We start from the raw sequence: 21423 nt of genomic DNA, 5'->3' as shown, positions 1-21423 counted from the left end.
GAGAGGATTGAGCGATGTGACTTTGATAGGGGTGTTGATGACCATGAAATTACTCTCAATCCTAATGTTGATGATATGGATGAATGTGATGAAGATGATGCAAACCCTACTATTAGAGTTTAGCATGTTACAAATGCAACCCCCGTTTATGAACCTCCCGCCTTATCATTTTATAAAAATACTTGGGAAAATATGGTTGATCCTGAAGTTGGTGAGCAAGCATTTGCTTCTTCTTGGAATGCGAACATGAATTTTTGTACGGGGTTGATTTTTGCGAATAAAGAAGCGGTGAAACGTGCATTAACAATTTATGCCGCAAAGCATAACAGAAACTTTCTGACTAGTAGGTCGACCAAAAGTAGACTGTATGTGAAATGCATGGATGGGTCATGCAAGTGGTACGTTGGAGCAGTCATGAAGCCTAAACAGGGAACATGGATGGTCACATCTTATGGGGGTCCTCACAGTTGTATGACCCTTGGCATGGCTCTTGATGGTAGAATGATGGATTGTAATTTTCTTACAGCAGAATTTGTTCCAATGTTGCGAGAAAATCACATGGCAACAATTCAACACCTTAGAGATTACATCAAAGGGAAGTATTATGAACATAAGCTTTCTTACTATAAGATATGAGATGCGAAACAAAGGGCTATTGCAAAGATATTCGGCGATTGGGAAGAGTCTTACGAAAGGCTGAAAAAGTTGTTGTTGGCATACTTGGATCAAGAAGCTGGCACCCGGTACTGGTATCTCACTGAACCAAGGGAGGAAGGTGTTACAATATTGCGATATGTATTTTGGGCTTTCGCTCCTTGCATTGAAGGATTCAGACATTGTAAGCCAGTAATCAGTATTGATGGGACCCATTTGTATGGTAAATATCGAAGGGTGTTGATGATTGCAATGGCCACCGATGCCAACAACAAGGTTTTGCCTCTCGCCTTTGCTGTTGTGGACAAAGAGTCAGGGCCTAGTTGGAGGTGGTTTTTAGATTGCGTCAGGTTTGCACTGGGGGATGTGATAGCAAATAAGGACATGTGCATAATTTCTGACCGACATAAGGGTATTCGAAACGCAATTGCAAACTGGCCTAGAAATGATCATGGACGAGTACGAGTATACCACAGATATTGCTTTCGACATGTTGCTAGCAACTTCAACACGCATTTTCAAGAAGCCACTTTAAAGTCATTGGCCTTGAAAGAGGGGTATGCTACTCAGGAAGCTAAATTTGAGTTGTACATGCAACCTATCAAGGAAGCCGAGATCGAGGCCCTTAGGAAGAAATCAGCCACTAAACAACAGGTAAGTGAACCTGACCCATCCATCATGCCATACACATATCTAATGAAAGAGGATATAGAGAAGTGGACCCAGCTACGTGATGGTGGATACCATTATGGGGCTATGACAACCAATGTCTCGGAGTGCTTCAATGGAGTACTCAAAGGTGCTCGTGGCCTGCCCATTGCTGCACTGGTTGAATTCACTTGGGGCAAACTTGTCGCGTATTTCCATGATCGACACAAAAAAATTACTCATGATCTCTTGGAGGGCAAGGTGTGGAGTAAATATGCCTTAGAAATCTTTGATGCAAATTTGAAAAAATCTAAAACACACCAAGTAAGGCCGTTTAATAATGTCCATGGTGTATATCAAGTAACGACTGCGTACAACATCCATAGCTCTGGAGGGGGACAACATAGTCATGAAATAAACATATTGGCCAGAACATGTGGTTGTGGAAAGTGGCAAAATCGAAAGATCCCTTGTTCACATGCGATTACAGTTCTTCAGTACATGGGGTAAGATGCAAGTGCATATATTGACCCATGTTATAGTTTGGACAACGCCATTTGCACCTACTCACACCAATTTGTGGTGCCAAAGTCAGAGTCATTGTGGAGGGATGTGGAAGGTCCAAAGTGGGTGCCTGACCCAGACCTGTTGCGGGCCAAAGGTCGACCTGTGAAGTCTATGATACGGAATGAGATGGATGGGGTCCGGCGAAAACCGGGAAGCCAAAGGCTAGATTCTGACTTGAGGGAGATTCAACAAAAGCAGAGCTGTGGACTATGTCATCAACATGGGCATAACCGTAGAAGATGTCCGCTTTCCCGTGGGGCTTCGACAAGCAATACTGACCCAACCTAGGTAAGTGATGTTTTTATATAAAATGTCATGATTGTATCAATTATCCAAGTTACGTAGATTAGTACCATTGTTTTGGCTGTTGGTATCTAACGACAATATTTCAATTTTTCTCAAGTATGCAGATTCTCGATTTTGGAATGCCATTGTAGATGTAAATTGTGGTTCTCTTTATTGTGTATTCGAACTTACTACTGGGTTGTATCGGCACAATTATTATTTTCTTTTAGCACTGAATGCACTTGTAATCGAAGTATTCTGTATCCAATGTACCCATTTTCTTCCTCATCTGTATAGCTTTGGATTCTTTTACGACCTTATTTTCGTCAAGTCTTATCTTATTTTTACTCTGCATGACATTGTTCACTTATTTTTTATAGTTTTTAGTCTTGTTAAGTTGATGGTGGCATTACTTGTAAGGAAGGAAAATAACCAATAAGGTGGTTTTCTAAAAGTTTTGCTTATTCTTCAGTTAACATACTGAATAGAGAGAGCAAAATATCGTGTTTCTGCACTACAGGGAAAAAAAAGTAAGAAAAATAAAGGAAGAAAAAAAAAAGGAAAAAAAAAAGTAAGAAAAAAAGGAAAAAAAAATAGTAAGCAAAAAAAAGGAAAAAAATAGTAAGCAAAGAATAAGGTAAGAAAAAAAAAGGTAAGAAAAAAAAAGGTAAGAAAAAAAAGTAAGCAAAAGAAAGGAAAAAAAAAGTAAGCAAAAAGAAAGGAAAAAAACAAGGTAAGAAAAAAAAGTAAGCAAAAGAAAGGGAAAAAAAAGTAAGAATATAAAAGGTAAGAAAAAAAAGTACGCAAAAGAAAGGAAAAAAAAAGTAAGCAAAAAGAAAGGAAAAAAAAAAAGGTAAGAAAAAAAAGTAAGCAAAAGAAAGGAAAAATAACAGCAAGAAAAAAAACGGAAAAACAAATCCAAGCAAAAAAAGGATACGAAAAAAAGTAAGAAGGAAAAAAAAAAAAAAAACATAAAAATCGACTTCATAGGGATCGATTTTGTCCCAACTCTCTGCCTGGACACTCTGGGAGTCGAGTACTCAATGTAGAACTCGAGTCCATAGTACTCGATTTATAGCAACATAAATCGAGTTCAATGAACTCGATTTATAAGGCCATATAAATCAAGTTCAATGAACTCGATTTATAGGTTTTTTTAAGTTTTTTTTTTGGGTGGTTTCCTGTCACAAGCCCTACGTGTCAACCTCACAAAATCATAGTACTAATAATTTTACTTTTGATAGAAGCATAAATGGAACACAAAAAGTAAAATAGATGATTTTTATTTATCAAATTAGTATGATTGCGGTAAATCTCAACATAATTTAAAAGCTATACACAGAAAAATCCAACTACAAGCTATGCAATTCACATACAAAGCATTTCACAAACCAGCATACGGATTATCAAGAGGCTATACGACCATAAATAAGATCTAGCTAAATCCAATCCATTTAACCAAGGATGGAACAAAGTGACAGATTACATATCAAAAGCAATCAAATTATATAGCCAAAATGGATAGATGATACACAGCTACATTATTGTTGCTTATAGTAGCCACTTTGGTAAGGAGGAGGGTATGGAGCTGGGATGGTGTAAGGAGGCCGAGGATGAGATCCAGATTGTTGTGCATGGGCATTGTAGTATGGATCTCGCCACCCCGGATAAGCAGGTTGGCCATACTCATGGCTTGCATGTGACTGCTGCTGTTGGGCCTGAGGATGTGGATATGGAACAGAAGCAGGTGGAACATGGTAAGGAGAAGGCACCTGTGGCGAGCTATAATCAGCTTGTGGGGGACCATACCCAGGCATTGTAGGCTGCTCTGGTGGCTGATAGGAAGGTGCTTGTGGCCGAGGATCTGCTTGCTGTTGTGAATTGGATCTTTGATTCTTATGTCCTACTGAAGGGTAGTTGTTGTAAGCACTTGCGTTTTTATTATCCTGGAAATTGAGGCCCGCCATTTGTCTTTGCACATCTTCAGTCATTTCCCGGCACTGGATGTTTCTAGTCATGACAAAATCGCTGCATTGCTGCTTTACATTTGTGATTGCATCCTGTTGAAAAAAGACAGCTCATTTATCCACTCTTTTTTATGTTAATTCTATTGAAAAAAGAAAATCTTGCAAACACATGATGTATATACAAGTTACAAACATTCCTAAAGAATTAGGAAGAGAGTCCAACAAAAAATAATGCTCTAAAAGAAATAGTCTATATAATCTATAATGGAATGCTCATCCCTAGTTCCAAGAGTAAAGAACTACTCATACAACACTCTGACTCTCAAAAAAGAACATTTCAACTCCATAACTGGAATCTCCACACCAATTTAAAAGTGGAAGGAATTCCTCCCTCTCACTCCACACCAAATGCATTACCATGATTACCAATACTAATATGCCACCTAGGACCAAAAGATACACATCTCCCCAAAAAAAAAAACTAAAAAACTAAAATTTATGGTGCAGACAAAATAACGAGTCGCTTCTAAAAACTCCCCAATTTCAATAATGAAAAAATCACGTACACATGCTCACAAGGAGAGATCTATGCACATCAATAATATTAAATCTCACCCACAGCTACAAAGAGGAGCAAGCGTATAGTTGAACAATAACTTTATTAAATAAATACTTGCACCACACAGTCTAACCAAACAATTCTAACCTGTAGAGTAACATAAAATTTCAGTCCCTCATTGATGTTCTCCTTAATCTCTCGGAACTTTGCTATGGCAGCTTGAATCTGCTTGTAACATTTCTCACGAGATGCTGGAAAAAATAGAAGGGAAAAGATCAACACAAAACCTATAACAAACTTCAACAAAAATGGTATAAAAAGCAATTGAATGAGTTATAGTAATACTTTTTTTTATAAGTAAAAAGATTGATAATATCAAGGGAATAACGAGGTATAGTAATACTAACCATGAGAAAATTGTCGAAGTCGAAAGCACAGGAATGAGTTGGGTCAGTGGCATCCTTGGCTGTGACCTTAATGTTTGTCCTCGTCTTACCTCTCAGTTTTTTTATTGTTGCACCAGTCTTACCAATGATATTTGCAGATTGGCTAGATGGAACAAGAATTTGACATTCCTCCCTATCCTTCCGCTTCTTGTCAGAATCTCCAATGGAAGCCATAGCATTTGCAATGGCAGCATGAACTCTGAGAAGAGCATCCTGAGCAGCACATAAAGGTTCCCTGTTACTGAACTCATCATTAATTTCAACCTCCGCCTTTTCATTAATATAGCAGTAGATTGTTATGACACGGTCCTTAGCACCTGGATATGGATCCACAACCTTAACTTTTGCCCTCGTCTCTTGCCTAATAGAATTTATGACTTTCCCGCTCTTGCCAATAACACTACCAATGACAGCATCCCTACATAGTATTCTATAAACAACCACTTCATCATTCCCCTTTTCATCTTTGTCATTCATCCGTCTCTTCTGATTCTTATCCCCATCATAGTCCCTCTGCCCATGATATCGCTTCCCAGTCTCACCCATTTTTCTAATTTCAACTTGGCTCCTGAAAGTGTAAAATCAGTCTAAGTTTATATACTTTTTCCTACTCAACCTAAATGCACAATTTTCACAAAAAATTCATGCTGCACAAACGGTCATGGAAAAGCAAAATTCACCCTTGCTTCAATTTAATAAATAACATACCTTATTAGACAAATTAAATCCATCATAGTAAAACTTGAGTTTCTTTTGAACCCACAGATGATTATGGCTGATCAGCTAAGGAAAACAATGCTGGATAAAAACTAAACCCAGGGTGCTGCCAAAAGCCAAACCAGCCAATATAGGTCAATAAAAAAATAACTAAATCAAACAAATGGTCAGCATTTTGTACTTAGTGAATTCTTATTAGCAATAATAAAAAGGGCATCCCTAAAAATGATGAGAAGTAAGCTGTACAAAATTTATTAGTGTGAGAAAGGAGAAAGAAATTCCAGTAAATCTATTTGCGTCCCATTTCTTAGATACCAACTTCTCAGAAACTTAGAACATAAAGTCTAGTACTTTGTACAGTAGGAAAATGGATACTTTTTATTTTTGGTTGGGGGGGGGGGGGGGGGGGGTGGATTGCTAGGTGAAGGGTCAAATGGATGACACCCCCAAGATTTGAATTGAGGCATTCCCCATAGTGGAAAGCCAGACATGCCTTGCACTGGTGTCAATTATGCTTGCTGATGATTTGAAACTATCCTTGCAGCACTGCTCTAAAAGGGCAGTAAGCTAAAATCACAGTACTATCAATCCACATCCTATAATCTTTGCCACTTTCATAAACAAAATAATCTTCTTCCCAACATCTAAATCTAGGTATTAAAAAGGAACAGAATATGAACCATGCCGCAATCACTAATTTATGTTTCCATCCCTTGATCTCAACAAGGGCAGGCATAAGAATATATAAGTTTCAAAGAATGCAAGATTCAACCTTCAACCAATATCTCTCATCAGATCCTGTGATTGGCTTAATGAAATTGTCTATGCCCGATAGTTCCTTCTGCCATTTGATCTCAAATCTGGATTGTCAATCCTATCCATGTCAGAATTCTCTCTCTGAGAATCTTGCTCTGCATTGCCTGCTTGACTCCTCCTGCGTCTTCGATCCTGAAAATTCCAAGGACATCATACATGAAGGGTCAATTTGCGTATACATATATACATGAAGGAAGAAATTGACCTTTAAATTTTAGACTAAAGTACACTTTTGGCCCTTAAAGTTTGAGGCTATTTTAATTTTGGCCCTTCTACGTTTTAAAATTTTCCCTCTGTCACTTAATGTTTTTGTTTTTATATTGGCCTTGCACTCCATTTTCATTAGAATCTTGATCGTTAAGTGCCTTTCATTTTTAAATATTTCATGAAACACTAGCTTTGAAATGCTGTAGAATGCAAGAATTTCATTGAAGTAGGCAGAAAAATATAATATAGACAGTCAGAATACTGGCAAAAATGGATAATAGGACCGAATGAAAGTGGAATTAAACATGAAGGCCCAAACTTTTAGGACCAAAAGAGTGCTTTAGTCTACATTTTAGTAGTTAATCATTTTCGCATTCAAAACGAAATGTATTTTGTAAGCAAATATGGATTTCTAAACTTTCAGGTGTTGATTAACTTACACCCGAAGTGAAAAAGAGACACAAGTCTCATATGTTTCTAACATGTAAAATTTTGGTCGTAAGCATGCACTGCACCAAGATGTGTATATCTGGTTCTAAGAAGATTTTATAAGCTCTTAGACCGGAAAAAAAAAAAAAAAACAAAAAAAAAGAAGAGAAAGGATTTTAGAAGCAACCTCTCTAGGTATAGGATATTCCTCAGATTCAAGCATGCGAACAACTTGACTCATCTTCGGTCTTTTGTCACCATCTGGATCAACACATCTCAAAGCAGTCAAAAGGGCTCGCTTAAGGGCACTTGTTGATGGTCTAGCCTCAATGTTTGGATCTACCACCTCTTCTGAGCGCCTGCTTCCAACCATCAACTTCAGCCAGTCAACTAGATTTACCTGCAAGAACCACCCATGGGATCACACCGAGACAAGTGTGAGTTTGTAAGTGTATAGTGCCATGTCATGCATTTTGAGATAAATTTTGGAAGCAAAACTGCATGATATAACAAATTAAGCTGCTAAAAACTCCAAAGTAACTTTGGTATGCATGTATCCATTACATTGAAATTGCAAGTTATATTTAACTAACTCACAACATGCATCCATGAGAGGGGAAAGTGAAATCCTATAAAACACCTTCAGTAACTGCTACGCAACAAATACAGTGAAATAACAATACTCATGCGGAATTTCAAATAACTGTTGCAGCAGAAAGAAATATGATTGCATACCTCATGCTGGGGCCGGCCATAATCCACTGGGTCTCTTCCCGTAATTGCTTCCAGAAGCACCACCCCAAAACTATAGACATCACTCTTCTCATTTAGGAGGCCAGAATTAGCATATTCTAGAGCAACATAACTGACACACAATCAAAGCAGGGGAAGAAAAAGGATAGTTAAATACCAATCAGTTAAAGTAATATTTTCTCGTACATATACTAAATCTAGGAAACTAAAACAATGAAAAAGAAGAGCAAATAAATCGGTGCCTATTGACAATGCAAGAATCTGTTTATCAGAAAGGGGGGAAATACTCACCCAAAGGTACCCATAATTCTAGTTGTAATATAACTTGTCCCAGCACACAGCAATTTGGCCAGACCAAAATCAAATATCTTAGCATTGAAGTCATCATCAATCAATATATTGCTTCATTTGATATCTTGATGGACTACTTTAGGCTCAATAGCCTCATGTAAATAAGCCAGCCTGCAACATGTAATCATGAGTCTAAAGGCAACAAACTCAAGAGAAGGCTACATAATCAAATTAAGGTATGGCTGGACTTACGCCTTAGCAGTGCCAAGGAGAATTTTCATCCGAGCCTCCCAAGTAAGAAATCCATGTTGACGCATAGCTCCATGAACCCACTGCTCCAAATTGCCATTGTTGACATACTCATATGCCAACAACCTGACAAGGGAATCTATTCAATTGCAAAGATGCATGCAAAAATTAGTCAACTCATTCAGTTGCAAAGATTACAGTTTCTTTTGTTTTCTAGTAAAAAATATCCTAGTGAATTCTTGACACAATTTTATTATTTTCATATGAAGAGTATTAATCAATGCTCAATAGATTAGTGAAACACTGAGGGATAAGAAAATTTTCATTTTACAGTTCATTTGTATAAATTTATTTCAACACAGTCATGAAATTAAAATATAATTGACTAGTGCCAAAAATACAAAGAAGGAATATAAATGGATATGATACCTTTCTGTTCCTTCAACGCAATACCCCAAAAGACGAACTAAGTTCTTATGCCGAACATGACCAATAGCCTCAACTTCCACTCTAAATTCCTTCTCGGCTTGTCCTCTATAAGATAATTGATACAATTATAGAAAGAAAATTATAACCTACAGAAAGTCCACAAAGGAAAAAAAATGTAAGCGAAACAAGCATTGAAATAACTTACAGATTGTTGAACAGCTTCTTAACAGCCACAGGAGACCCATTAATGAACTGACCTCAAAAGACAGTTCCATAATTTCCCGGCACCGATAATATTTTCCTTTGAAAACCAATTTGTTGCACGATCTAGGTCCCTTAGTGTAAACCAGTGACCCCAACCAAGGTGAGAGAACTCAGGCAGACCAGACAAAGGTGAAGGAGCAGTTATGGGGTGAGAAGAAGGCCTGTGCACAGAAATTGTTCCCGCACCTCCCTCTTCTTCCCACAGGAGAACCAGCAGCTTCTTGCTGAACATTATTAAATGAACCTGATTGACTCCCATTATCTCCATTCTTTGATTGGATCAAAACCTTCTCCAACTCTTTGTCAGGGAACTTATCACTGAGGGTAAGAAAAGCACCATCTTGGGGAAAATAATGGTTTGCTGAAGCTTCATCAACCTAAGCTCTTTGATTTCCTCTGAAACAGCTGGAATTTGGCTAAGGGGAAGCATGTCATTACCCCTTTTAGATTTCTTTCGGGAAGTAAGACAAAATGATAGCAACACAAGGATTACTACAATAAACAACCCAACAGTGATCCCCATTAACACCCACACTTTCAAACCAAAAACAAATGTCTTTTTGGACAGTCCTGTGTTAAGATCAGTTGCCATTTTTTCTGATACCAAGTTGCCTGCAAATTACACAGTAAAAACATAAGAAAAATGCAATTCCATAAAACCAAAAACTCTACTTTTGCATTATGTCACCAAAGACCAAATCTTCCACCCAATTTTCACCATTCAAGATTCTCATCAACAGACAGCACAAGCCTGTCTCCTACTCAATACAAATGCCTATAACTAATCCGGATTTCAACCAAAGAAAGACAAAATCAAAATCAGACAGATAAACCGTGTAGTTGCTTTCTGAAAAACCAACACATTCAACAAGCACATTCATATATCATTTCATACAAACCAATAACCAAACAACCCAATCATCCATACACACACAAAAGAAGAAGAAAAAGAACCATACAACCCGGAAAGACAAACTTTCACCGTTTGGGGGCTACGAAAACCAAAATCTTCCCCAAACCTATCCTAAAACAACCACACCGACAACAAACCTACAGGTTTAAAAGTTATGAATTCTGGAAAACACTTAACAATTACAAAGTTCCATTATCTTTTAAAGATTTTCCCAGTTCTCTAAGCAAACAAATAGAGAATAAATGAATATATAAACACTCAAAGAAAAAACAAAAACAAAAAACACAAAGGCTCTATGCACAGAAAAGTTTCTCAATGCTTACCTGTTCACAGAACCACTTCTGAAATCACTTGCTCCACAAGGCCCTCCTAAAAAAAAAAGAACAAAACTCAAACCCCAGATCTCTTCTTAAAAGAACCTCAAAATCTCATTCCCAGGCTCCCAAATCCATTTAAATCAACCCCATTGTCCAAAATCTCCCAAATATGCAAGGATTCAGTTTTAGCTTTCCTTTCTGGGTTTTACTCAAACGGTCAAATGCTGTCACTATACTATCCCAAAGCCCCAAAAAAAGGAAGTTTCAGCTTCTCTCAAGCCACACTTGCCTGTTTTGGAACAACCCAAAACAAAACAACACAAAACAAATGTGATAGCAAAAGCAAAAGAGGCAAAAGACATTTTAGGTACTCCAAAAGAGACTATCTTCCTATAGCTCCAAACCAAACTATCCACAACCAACATCAATAGGTACTCCAAATTCGTTTGCTATGCATGCCAATGTATTGAGTTTGGATCCAATCTTACATCATGCAATGACATTTCATTGAGCAAATCATTGGACACATTAACAACAGGATCATCAACAAATTCTCTTGCACTGAACCACAATTATGATTAAAATCATGCACCAATGTAAAGATATGTATATAAAAATTGCAACCAAATCTCAGCACATAAAACCATAAATAAAATTGAAAAATTTTGGTGGTTCAGTTAACAATTTGTTAAGAATTTCCAACTAGATTTTCATTCATAAATCAACATGAATAGTCACGCTATCTATCAAATAAAGAAAATATTCATTTGCACTCTACAATGCTCATGAAAACCTGCATTGGCCGTGAACTTTGCCTTATAGTCTGTACATGAATACAGTGACTTGACACACACACAGTTCCATTTTCTCAGGTTGCGAATCCCAAATATCCATAAGTTCCCAGTTATCAATTGAAAGACCACCATATGTTGGGTCCATTTTTAGACAAGCATACCTCAAATCAGCAAGTTGATAACATTAGCTTTCAAGATGAGTCAAATTCTTCTTAAATTTTTGGAAGATAGAAAACGATTTAAAAAAATTTTAAGAAGAAAAGTTTGAAACCAGTTAGTTTTAGCAAAATTTTAGTATGCAATATACCAAGCAAGATTTTCAAAAGGCACACAAAAGGAATTGTATGAAGGTCAAGTACATTTACATGAATCTGAAAATACTAAATTCATGGACAAAGTTGGCTCAAAATAAAAAAATAACCTTGTAGGACCCAACATATCCCGCTTTCACCAAAATCTCTGATAGGTCATAATACTTGTCCACTTCCTGACACAATAACACCAGACACCATAAGTCCATAAGTTTACTATAAACTCCAATTTTAATGAATCACCTTACAAAGATCAACACAAATAATAATTAAGAACTAAGCCTTACTTGCAAACAGATTATATACATGCTGAATTGAACACCATTTGTAGGCAGATGGGGTGCTGACCCTATGGCACTTGACGCTTATGCTGTCTTGTATAATGTCTGGTATGTGGGGGAGGGGGTACCACATCTCCTTGGTCAGGCTCCTTGCGTTGTTGCAAAGACGAAGTTACAAAGAAACAAAGGATCAAATGAATTTTAATACCAACCATAACAGCAGTCACGAAAGTATTCAAAGCTAGTGAATGACCAATCATACCGTGGGGCCAGCCTTGTGTCCTGCTTTGTGACCACCTGTCCCACAAGGAGGTGCTTTTCTTGTGCGTTTAGGCCGACCTTGTGGGGGTGAGTGTAACCCAACTACTTGCTCATTCTCGACATGCACAGCTGGCTGATTTGCTTGACTCCCAACAACTGAAGATACTACAACGGCGTGGGAGGATGGTGTAGCGGACGAAATGTGAGTGAGGCTCATAGTCGTAGGAGCTGTATGCAGTCCAGGAGTGGGCATGAATGACATGGAGTCACTATGGGATGGTACATGGTGTATATGACCAATGCTGTATGAGGGAGATTGAGCGTGCATGACAGGAGGGGCGTCATTATAATCAATGCCGAGATCAAAGGATGGTGGAGTAAGGGATAGATGAGCGGGGTCAGAAAATGTACATAGCGTGGGTGAAGGGATCTCGGGGTGAAAAGATGCACGTGCAGTGGGTATAGGGATCTGTAGGTCAGGAAATGCAGGAGTAGTACGAGGAGGGATCTCTGGGGAAGGAGATGCATGTGGGGGTGGAGGGAACTCTGGGGCAAGTGATGCATGTGGGGGTGGAGGGAACTCTAGGGCAGGAGAAGCATGTGGGGGTGGAGGGGGTTGATTTTGCCGTTGATGGGGTGCAGCACACTGGCCATGGCTATGGCTGGCAGGAGTTGAGCTCGTGCTTGGTCGTCCATTATGTTCTGGCAGTTCTGGATTTGCTGTATCGGCATCTTCCAAGGGAAGATGGGTAGCTAGACGGTGAAGGCGATCCACTTCCTTTAGCATAGCTGTAATCAGCTTGTGCTCATGACTGTCTACTACATAACGTATCAACATCTGCTTGTGCATGGCGACCTGCAATTTGTGTAATACAATTAGTACACCTAACGCAAAAATGGTAATATGCAACAAAATTTGGAAAGAAAGATCAAAGCGATTACCGTAATAAGAAGTGAGGCGCTAGTGTGGTCGACAAACCTCCATGTGACTTTACCATACCAGCCGAAGTATGGATGAACACTCGACATAGCACCCTCTAGTCGTGCTCCATGACATAGTTTCTATGCTCTCGTATTCCATACTTGGATGTGGCTAAAATTTCTGACCCTCCAATCAACTTCAATCTTCCCCCTCAAGTCTATCTTATGAAGGGCATCGTCAATATCAACATCTTCAGGAATTTCTTGCACCATCCCAAACTGACGAAGAACATGATCCGGTGTATGTTTCTCTACTAGCCAGAAACATACAAGCGGCACCCTCGCCATCCACATGTCCCGTCCTGCTACACAGAACGCAGGCAAGTGGCCTAATTCGGCTTCATATGGTTGCCACACCACCTGTTGTAGTAAAAAAAAGGCGCAGCACATTATGCAATGTTCCATTATTTTGAATTGACATATTTTACAGTTATAACAATATACACTAAGATAACATTACAAGAAACACAATTTGGATACCTGGTTGGGATACATAGAATCTAGAAGCTGACGGTACCGAACCAAACAGATTTCGGCGGGGCTATTCTTCGTGCTCACGACCCAAACCAACCTACAATGAAGAAAGAGGAAATCAATATCTACCAATTATGCAATGTAATAAAAAAGAAAAAGGATATGTATGCTGATGGAAGCTTAAAAAATCCACATTTTATCGAGTTTTTCCTTGGAATACTACTACTACACTACATATGCATCTTTAATTGTAGAATAATACTTGAATAATGCTAAGTTCAATTATTTTGTAATGCTAAGTTCAAAAACTTAAGTAGTTGAATAATGCTAAGTTCAATGTGTCATATCGTTTAGAATGATGGATCCAAAAAAAATAGAGAGAATCGACCAAGAAAGAGACTTACTTAATAGACAATGGCGAAGATGGCAATGGTGGGCCATATGCACCATCTGGTGGGAGGTCCATCCTTGGGCACAAAAAAGAATATCTGGACCATGCCCAATATTGAACGAGTATTAAGGCCCCACCAATCTGACTAGCGTTTTTGTCGGTTGCCCTGCATAACTCTCTGTACAACCATGCAAGGCAAGCGCTCCCCCAACTGTACCGATGTGGATTATGAAGGTCCCTCAACATCTGCAACCACATCGTATGCACCCTATCGCCAGACTTGTCAGCAAAAATTGTGTCCCCTAGGAGTGCTAGAATATAACACCGTGCATACTGATGCACAGCAACCTCTTCTGCACCATCGGGCAACCCTTGGTCAATTTTTTCAAGTAGCTTCTTGATTTGGATCCTCTGTCCTTTAAGCACCACTGAATTAGTAACAATTCCAAGCATTTGCTGACATTCAACAGCCCACCTCAAGGCACAAGTTCCAACAATTGCCTCACCATCGATTGGAATCCCCAACAGAACCTCCATGTCTTGTAATGTGATCGTCATCTCACCATGTGGAAGGTGGAAGGTGTGGGTTTCAGGCCGCCATCGCTCAACAAAGGCCGTTATCAAATTATGATCAAGCTCTCTAAATGGGGTCCTATACAGCCCCTCTAATCCAATTCTCTTGACAATGTCGAGGATGCGATCATCCACCATCGGGCTTCGTTTTCGAAACTCCTCATTACGACCACGACATTTCAATACCCCCGGATCCTGCACATGATAGAACCATGGTGATGAGATGTAATATGCCATTACCTTTGTATAAATGATTGTAGCTATTGTTGGGAAAATAGACTATAAATTCTTCAATTGGAATTTCCATGAGTCTATGACAACTTATTTAACGAAGCGTTTGTAGTCTCCTTATTTTTTTTATACAAAAACCAAAAATACAAAAGCTATATATCAAGATTAAGGTTATGCTCAAGAAGAATTTCATCAACAAAATCAGGAGTATAGCCTAAAACAAAAATGATAAGAGGTAGATAATTATTTAGAAACCATTTTCAAAGAACATTACTATGCATTCAAAGCTAGTGATACCATTGACAAACTTAGGATTTTAGAAATGAAAAAAAAAAATCAACATAATGTAAAAGGATAAGAAAAGGAAGAGCTGGTATTCAGCAGGTCGTCGATTTTAATTTTACCTGGCCTTCCCAAACAGCGGATGATCGATGTTCTGTTAGAAACCTTAACACCGAAGGAACCTTGGGACCAGGACCGAACTCATCATCCACCTCAACAACGGCAGCCATACTACACAAATTTTAGGGAGTCAAGAGTAATATAAGCCCATGTTCAAGATAAATTGGCAAGGATCTCAATGTATAGCCTAATTTATTGCACAATTCTCCAAATACCACTATGCACACAACCTCCATAAGAGATAATATTTATGTCAATAAGATAGAATCAAGTGAATAGAAAAACTAGCTAAATAGAAGACATCAAGTTAAAACTACTAGGTAAGTTCGGGTGACATTGCAAGGAGAAAATTGGCATATAAAGATAATTTTCAAACATATATGTTAGTTAACATTGTTTTCAAACTAATTAGCAAACTAACATCTCAAGGTTTTTAAACTCGATTTCACTGTAACAACTCGAAACTCAGAAAATTGAGTTCCACGTGAACTCGACTCTTTAACACTCGATTTCCCTAAAACAAAAACAGAACCAAAAGGAGAAAATTGGCATAAGACACCCATTTTCAAACATATACGTTAGTTAACATCGTTTTCAAACTAATTAGCAAACTAACATTTCGAGTTTCTTAGACTCGATTTCACTGTAGCAACTACCAAAACGGTAACACGAAGCATGGGACTTCATCTAAGTTTTTTTCATCGCTCCTTGAAATTTAATTAGCAATTGGAGTCTAAAGCTAATTTTGCCACTCTACTTCAAACATCAAAAATCTAAAACATAAACTCATACTTCTGGGTATTTGTTTCGTTTACAATAATGATGCACTAGAGTTCAAAATTTTTGTGTAGTTTAATGATTTAACCATTGGATTCTTATAGACCTTCAAATCTCTATTTTAAAAGATCTAATATTAAAACCAAACGAAGAAGGGAGGAAGAAAATTAAAATAAAAAGGTTGCTACCATGTTCAGTAGAAGGTAACCATAGTTAAATAAAAAAATAATTATTCAACCTCATGATAAAAAGAAAAGGCTAAAGGAATCATTAAGAGGTTGATTAGCCCATGAAGAAAAAATCTAAAAGAACGAAGTAAAAAAAAAAGAAAAAAAAGAATTGCAACCGTTGTATGTTTACCTAGCTAGGCTCAAAGCCAAAATCCAAATAAAATTCTGCAACAATAAAAACATACAACATATTAATTGTAAATCATGCACCCAAAGATTCAATTTATCAAGAATTTCAATAAACACTATTGCCACATCTATGTTAGTTCTAGACATTTAATTTACACATAAACCAATAGCAACTGCAATTAGCTATCATGGTTACTCAATGCTTTGACAATCTTGACTCAAGCATTCTCCTCCTAAAATATCATCTCTTTCCTATAAACCAATTGAAGAAGAATGATCCATACATGCTAAGAACTACAGTAATGCAGAGAAACAAAAATGCCTATATTTAGCTGGAATATTGCAAGTAGAATAACAAAGACAAAGTCAAAAGCAAAACTCAAATGATATGATCCATATAGGCTAAGAACTACAATAATTCTTTGCATCGGAGTGGTAAAGGTTGAGCATGAGAAAATCAATTCACATCTATAAATAATTATAGATATAAACATGTTTGGAACTCTGTTTTAACATAGGAAAGTACAAAAGGCTACGGATATAATTCCTATTATAGTATTTGCTGTTGAAATTGTAACTTGGTCTAAAATATAAGTTATATAACTTAGTTATATATGATTACGCAGGATGGGCATAGTATTAGATATTATAAATTTGAGGCAAAGATTCAAAGAGAGGGTTGAGAGAGACTTAACAAATAGCAAGCTTTAATGAACACCTTTATCACTATGCAAAACTAAAAGGCATATTATAGATTCTTAAATGAATTTTAAGTTAGATGATACAAAAAAACTCAACACCAATTATGGAATCTTTTTTTTTTTTCCTACAAAAGAAACAAAAAAGTGGTATTAAAACAATTCTCCATTTATGGCTTGAATGAAACATACAAGATACAGATTGTGTTTGAACAAAGTAAATTAGTAAAACAATAGGTTATTAGCTTCCAAAATTAAAACTATACTCCTAATCCTTTACAGCTAACATGAATATTGGAGCAATATCATGCACTCCACATTCTCTAATAAGATGTTAAGCTCCAACAAATTACATCAGATGTAATCCTGAAAACAAATTTCTTTATTTATATATTTATATATTTTTTGGCTTGTGGTAGACCCACTTCCTTTGTAACTGAAATACTCCATGCTAGTCTAAAAAAAAAACTAAATACAAAAGCTGCTGCTCTTGGCATAATACACAAAGCTTCTAAATTTGATTAGCACTTATCTTAAAATAAGTAAGATTGACAAATTAATTAATTTCTACTTGACATACCAGCAATTTTTCAAGATCAGAGAAGGGATATTATCATTCATCTCTTTGAAGGCTTATAAGATGCAAAGATAAAATGCGTATAGTGAGGCTAAACTATCTACAATACAAAAATAAATATAAACATAGTGAGTCTACACCATCTAAGCTGCTCCACATCAAACACAGGGCGAGGAAAACCATCTAAACAAAAACTAATTGGAAAATTACATTTCAAACAAAACATGCATACACGCATTTATGTTACCAATTTCAGCATGTAATACAAATTTTGAAGAGTATCAAACCAAACCTATAAAAAAAAGTGAGTGATTGCTGTGTTTTTTTTTTTTGCAACAATTAGGAAAGCAGCCATTTTCACTATATTCAATCCTCAAATAATAGGTTGAGTCAAAATAATAAACAAATAGATAACATATCGTTTTTTTATTTCAATGCCTTAAAAAAAGATTTACCAAGCAGGTAACTAAATTCGAATGCTTGAAACAACTGAAACTACAACTCTTTTCAACTCTCAATGCATCTGTATGGCTGCATTGTACTAAAACAGAATAACAATGACTCAAAATTCAATGAATTCACCCGACATTGTGATACAATAATTGTTCAACACCTATAGTATTACATGCAACAAAAACAAATTCTTATATATATATATATATATATATATATATATATATATATATATATATATTATCTATTTCATTAATTATTTATCCAGATTTTTATCAACTGTATTTCTTTTGTAAAATAACCCTAAAACTAATCATAAACTAGTCTCAAAAACCAAATCTTGCTGGACTTTGAACATATAGCACAGATTATCCTCCTCCTCCTCAACAAATGCCCTCAAATTTCATTAGCCAATTAATAGTAAAAATTAAATTATGTAAATACAAAATCAACCATTTATTAACACAAGAATAAATTAAGAACCAGAAAAATAAAGGGGAAAATTAGTAAAAACTTACCTTTCAAAATTTTACAGACTCTCTCTCTCACTAAATTTTCTTTTTCTTTTTTCAGATAATTTTTTCTGCTATGTATATTGATTCAGTTGTTTTAATTATTTTTAAAACGTAGAATCAGTTGTTTTAATTATTTTTAAAAAGTAGAAAAGAAGTCTTGTTTCTGAGTATTTCTGCAAACAGGGAAAAACTTGTGTGGAGAAAATGTTTCCAAGTTGTTGCAGGAATAGAGAGAGAGAGAAGAATGTAAAGAAATAGAGGGAGAAGAAAGAAGTTTTTTTTTTTTTGGGGAAGGGGGGGAAGAGATATGAAACCACAGAATTTTTTTGTAACTACCTAGGCAGAACGTTGCTTCTATAGATTAATTTTTAGGCATTCTTTTGTTTCTCTAAAGATGTGCGACTGTGTGAGGTGTTTGAGAAAGTTTTCTGAATAACGCACCTTCGCCCAATTTAGAAGTTTCAATTGGAGATCTGAAAAAAGTGAGTCCTGTAAAAGAGAAATAAAATTTCCTAGATTGAAATATGACTCAATAACTTGACAATAACTTGAATCAAAAAACTAAAATGGAACTTAGCATTACAACCCGCAAAATGTTTTTGTAAAAACCAAAGGTTCACCACCGTTTAAAAAGAAAGGGTGAAGAATCAGAACCGAAGTTGAATTTTTGGTTCTTGATTTTTGTCCAAAGAAATATAAAGTGAAATTTATTTGTAACTGTATAAAATCTATAACTGCCCACTGTAATGGTGTTTCCCTGGGAAAAACAAAAAAGTACAAAGAGGAAAACAGATTAGGAATTGAAATCTATAATTGCAGCAAACCCTAATTAGGAACCCCAAATCCCAAACATTTGTGCCTCAAATTAATTTTATCTTTCGTCCTAATTCAAGAATGTTCAGAATGGAAACAAAAAACCACAAATTATTCATTAGCAAATAGATTAGGATAATTAACAATGTTATGCTGACCTTGCAAAAACGAAATAAACAGAGCGTGAAGAGGGAAGAGTTTCTTTTTTTTGCTTGTTTTTGTTGAACGAAACGGAAACAGCGGATGATAACATTTTTGTTGAGATGCAGCACCAAATTGAACCATGAAGATCTAAAGAGTAAAGACATATACCCAAAACAAATTGAACCCAAATATCCCAAAGAAAAACTAGATAACTGATATTAAAAACCATTGTAAACCGAATTCCTTACTCAAAACCGAACCTAAGCCAAAACCCAAATTCAATTCAATCATATTTAACCCCAAATTTAAAGAATCAAAAAACAAAAACTATACTAGTGGAGGGTACAGGGTTTGACAAAGGCAGAAGCGTGACTGTCTTCTCAAAATTTTTTCTCTCCATTTTCTATGCCTGATCACTGATCGAATTTTTCTCTCTATCGTTCTCTCTCCACTTTCTGTTTGGATGGGTTTAATGTTTGATTTTTTTAAGTGGTTAGTTTTTATACCGAAAGCCTATCAAAAGGAGTTTTCGCCTTCTGAAACAGTATAATTTATAGCAGTGTCGCTGGGGTTTTTTTAGTTGCAATGCTTTTTTTTTTTTTTAAATTATAAACAAAACTGTCAAACAGTGTTACGCTTGTAAAACAATATAATGCATTGCTTTATTAAGTTGTATGCGTCTAAATTTTAGATAGCCACTTTTCCTATATAGCAGCACCAAAGGGTGGATGCACGCACATATGAAATGCTGACCTTGGGTATAGGTGCTACAGAAAAGAAGCGAAACAGAATAGGTGTCAAATTAACAATTGGAAGGAGGGAGAGGTTTTATTTGGCTGGTTTTTCTTTTACCAACTGCCTGTCCCTGTGAATGTAGGCCATCTAATGGCTTAGATTGTCCTTGATGACATTGTGCACCTTTGTTGAGTATTATCTCTAATTTTCTATTTCAAAGAAGGCAGTAAATAATCAAAGAATATAATAATTCCAATTTGGAAAAGATTACAATGTTAGTAAAGTAGGAAAAACAAAGATTATAATCTAAGACCAAAACATTGTAAGAGAGAGAATAAACATCAGGATTTTAATTCAAATTCGAATAACAAAAAGTAGTGGTAAGGATGTGAAATAAGTAGAAGGGAGAATTGGCTAAAGAAATCAATTTGCAAAGACAGAAGCTGGCTAAAACATGCAAATCAAAGTTCGACCCAGATAACAACTTTCAACAGATTTATCAAATAACCCTTCAAAATAAACAAAATTTTTTTTTTCTCTTGAACAAACATGAATCAGTGAAAGTACCGGCGAGAAAAATCAGTGGTGACGCCAAAGTAGGTTTTGATGGGGGTGTTGGTGGAGAGAATGAGATAGACCGACCATGATCTTGAGCTCAATCTAACTTGTGATGTTTTTTGTGTTGTTGATGATGATGATGATGAGGATGGGCATGGTTTTGAAGGATTAGGGTTAGGGATTTTGACAGAGCGAAATGTCTTGGATAGCAGCCTCACCATATTGGGCAATTTATTTTCTTTGGAAAGTTTGTAAATTTTTGAATTTTCCCATTATATATATATGTCCAGAGAGTCGTTAACAAAATGTAAGAAAGCTAAATTCAGTAACTCGAGTAAAGGAGACTCGATTTATTGGTCCCCATGGAAACTAAAATCCTAAAAATATTATACCTAAAGTTCACACTACAATGGCTCCTTTAGACCCCTTCTCTGGTACTGTTACCAAGTACCAACAATGCAATTTTATGCTTGCTTTAAACTTAAAACTTTGAAATTAAGATTTGGTTACACCAATCAATTAGTTCAAATAAGCTATATGTACAGAACCCTTTAAAAAAAAAAAAAAAAAAACCAAGGATGAAT

The 21423-nt window shown here is 36.4% G+C and overlaps 2 protein-coding genes and 1 pseudogene across 2 annotated transcripts; all 3 read right to left on the bottom strand.

The window, feature by feature from the left end:
* Positions 1 to 3695: 3695 nt before the first annotated feature.
* LOC142609013 (uncharacterized) lies at positions 3696 to 4541 on the bottom strand. Its single transcript, XM_075780659.1, has 2 exons — positions 4431 to 4541; positions 3696 to 4214 (listed from the first exon to the last, which is right to left on the bottom strand). Exons 1-2 carry the CDS (start codon positions 4539 to 4541, stop codon positions 3696 to 3698), a joined length of 630 nt encoding a protein of 209 aa, XP_075636774.1.
* Positions 4083 to 5948, bottom strand: LOC142609617 (KH domain-containing protein At4g18375-like). The gene is made up of 4 exons (XM_075781245.1): positions 5835 to 5948; positions 5088 to 5694; positions 4828 to 4931; positions 4083 to 4214 (listed from the first exon to the last, which is right to left on the bottom strand). The coding sequence occupies exons 1-3, from the start codon at positions 5858 to 5860 to the stop codon at positions 4890 to 4892; spliced, it is 675 nt and encodes a 224-aa protein (XP_075637360.1). The 5' UTR covers positions 5861 to 5948; the 3' UTR covers positions 4083 to 4214; positions 4828 to 4889.
* LOC142609618 (putative receptor-like protein kinase At5g18500) lies at positions 5872 to 10864 on the bottom strand (annotated as a pseudogene).
* Between the last annotated feature and the right edge of the window lie 10559 nt (positions 10865 to 21423).

This window comes from Castanea sativa, chromosome 9 (assembly GCF_040712315.1).
Source record: "Castanea sativa cultivar Marrone di Chiusa Pesio chromosome 9, ASM4071231v1".
Lineage (NCBI taxonomy): Eukaryota > Viridiplantae > Streptophyta > Magnoliopsida > Fagales > Fagaceae > Castanea > Castanea sativa.
This window is presented reverse-complemented; position numbering and strand designations above follow the sequence as displayed.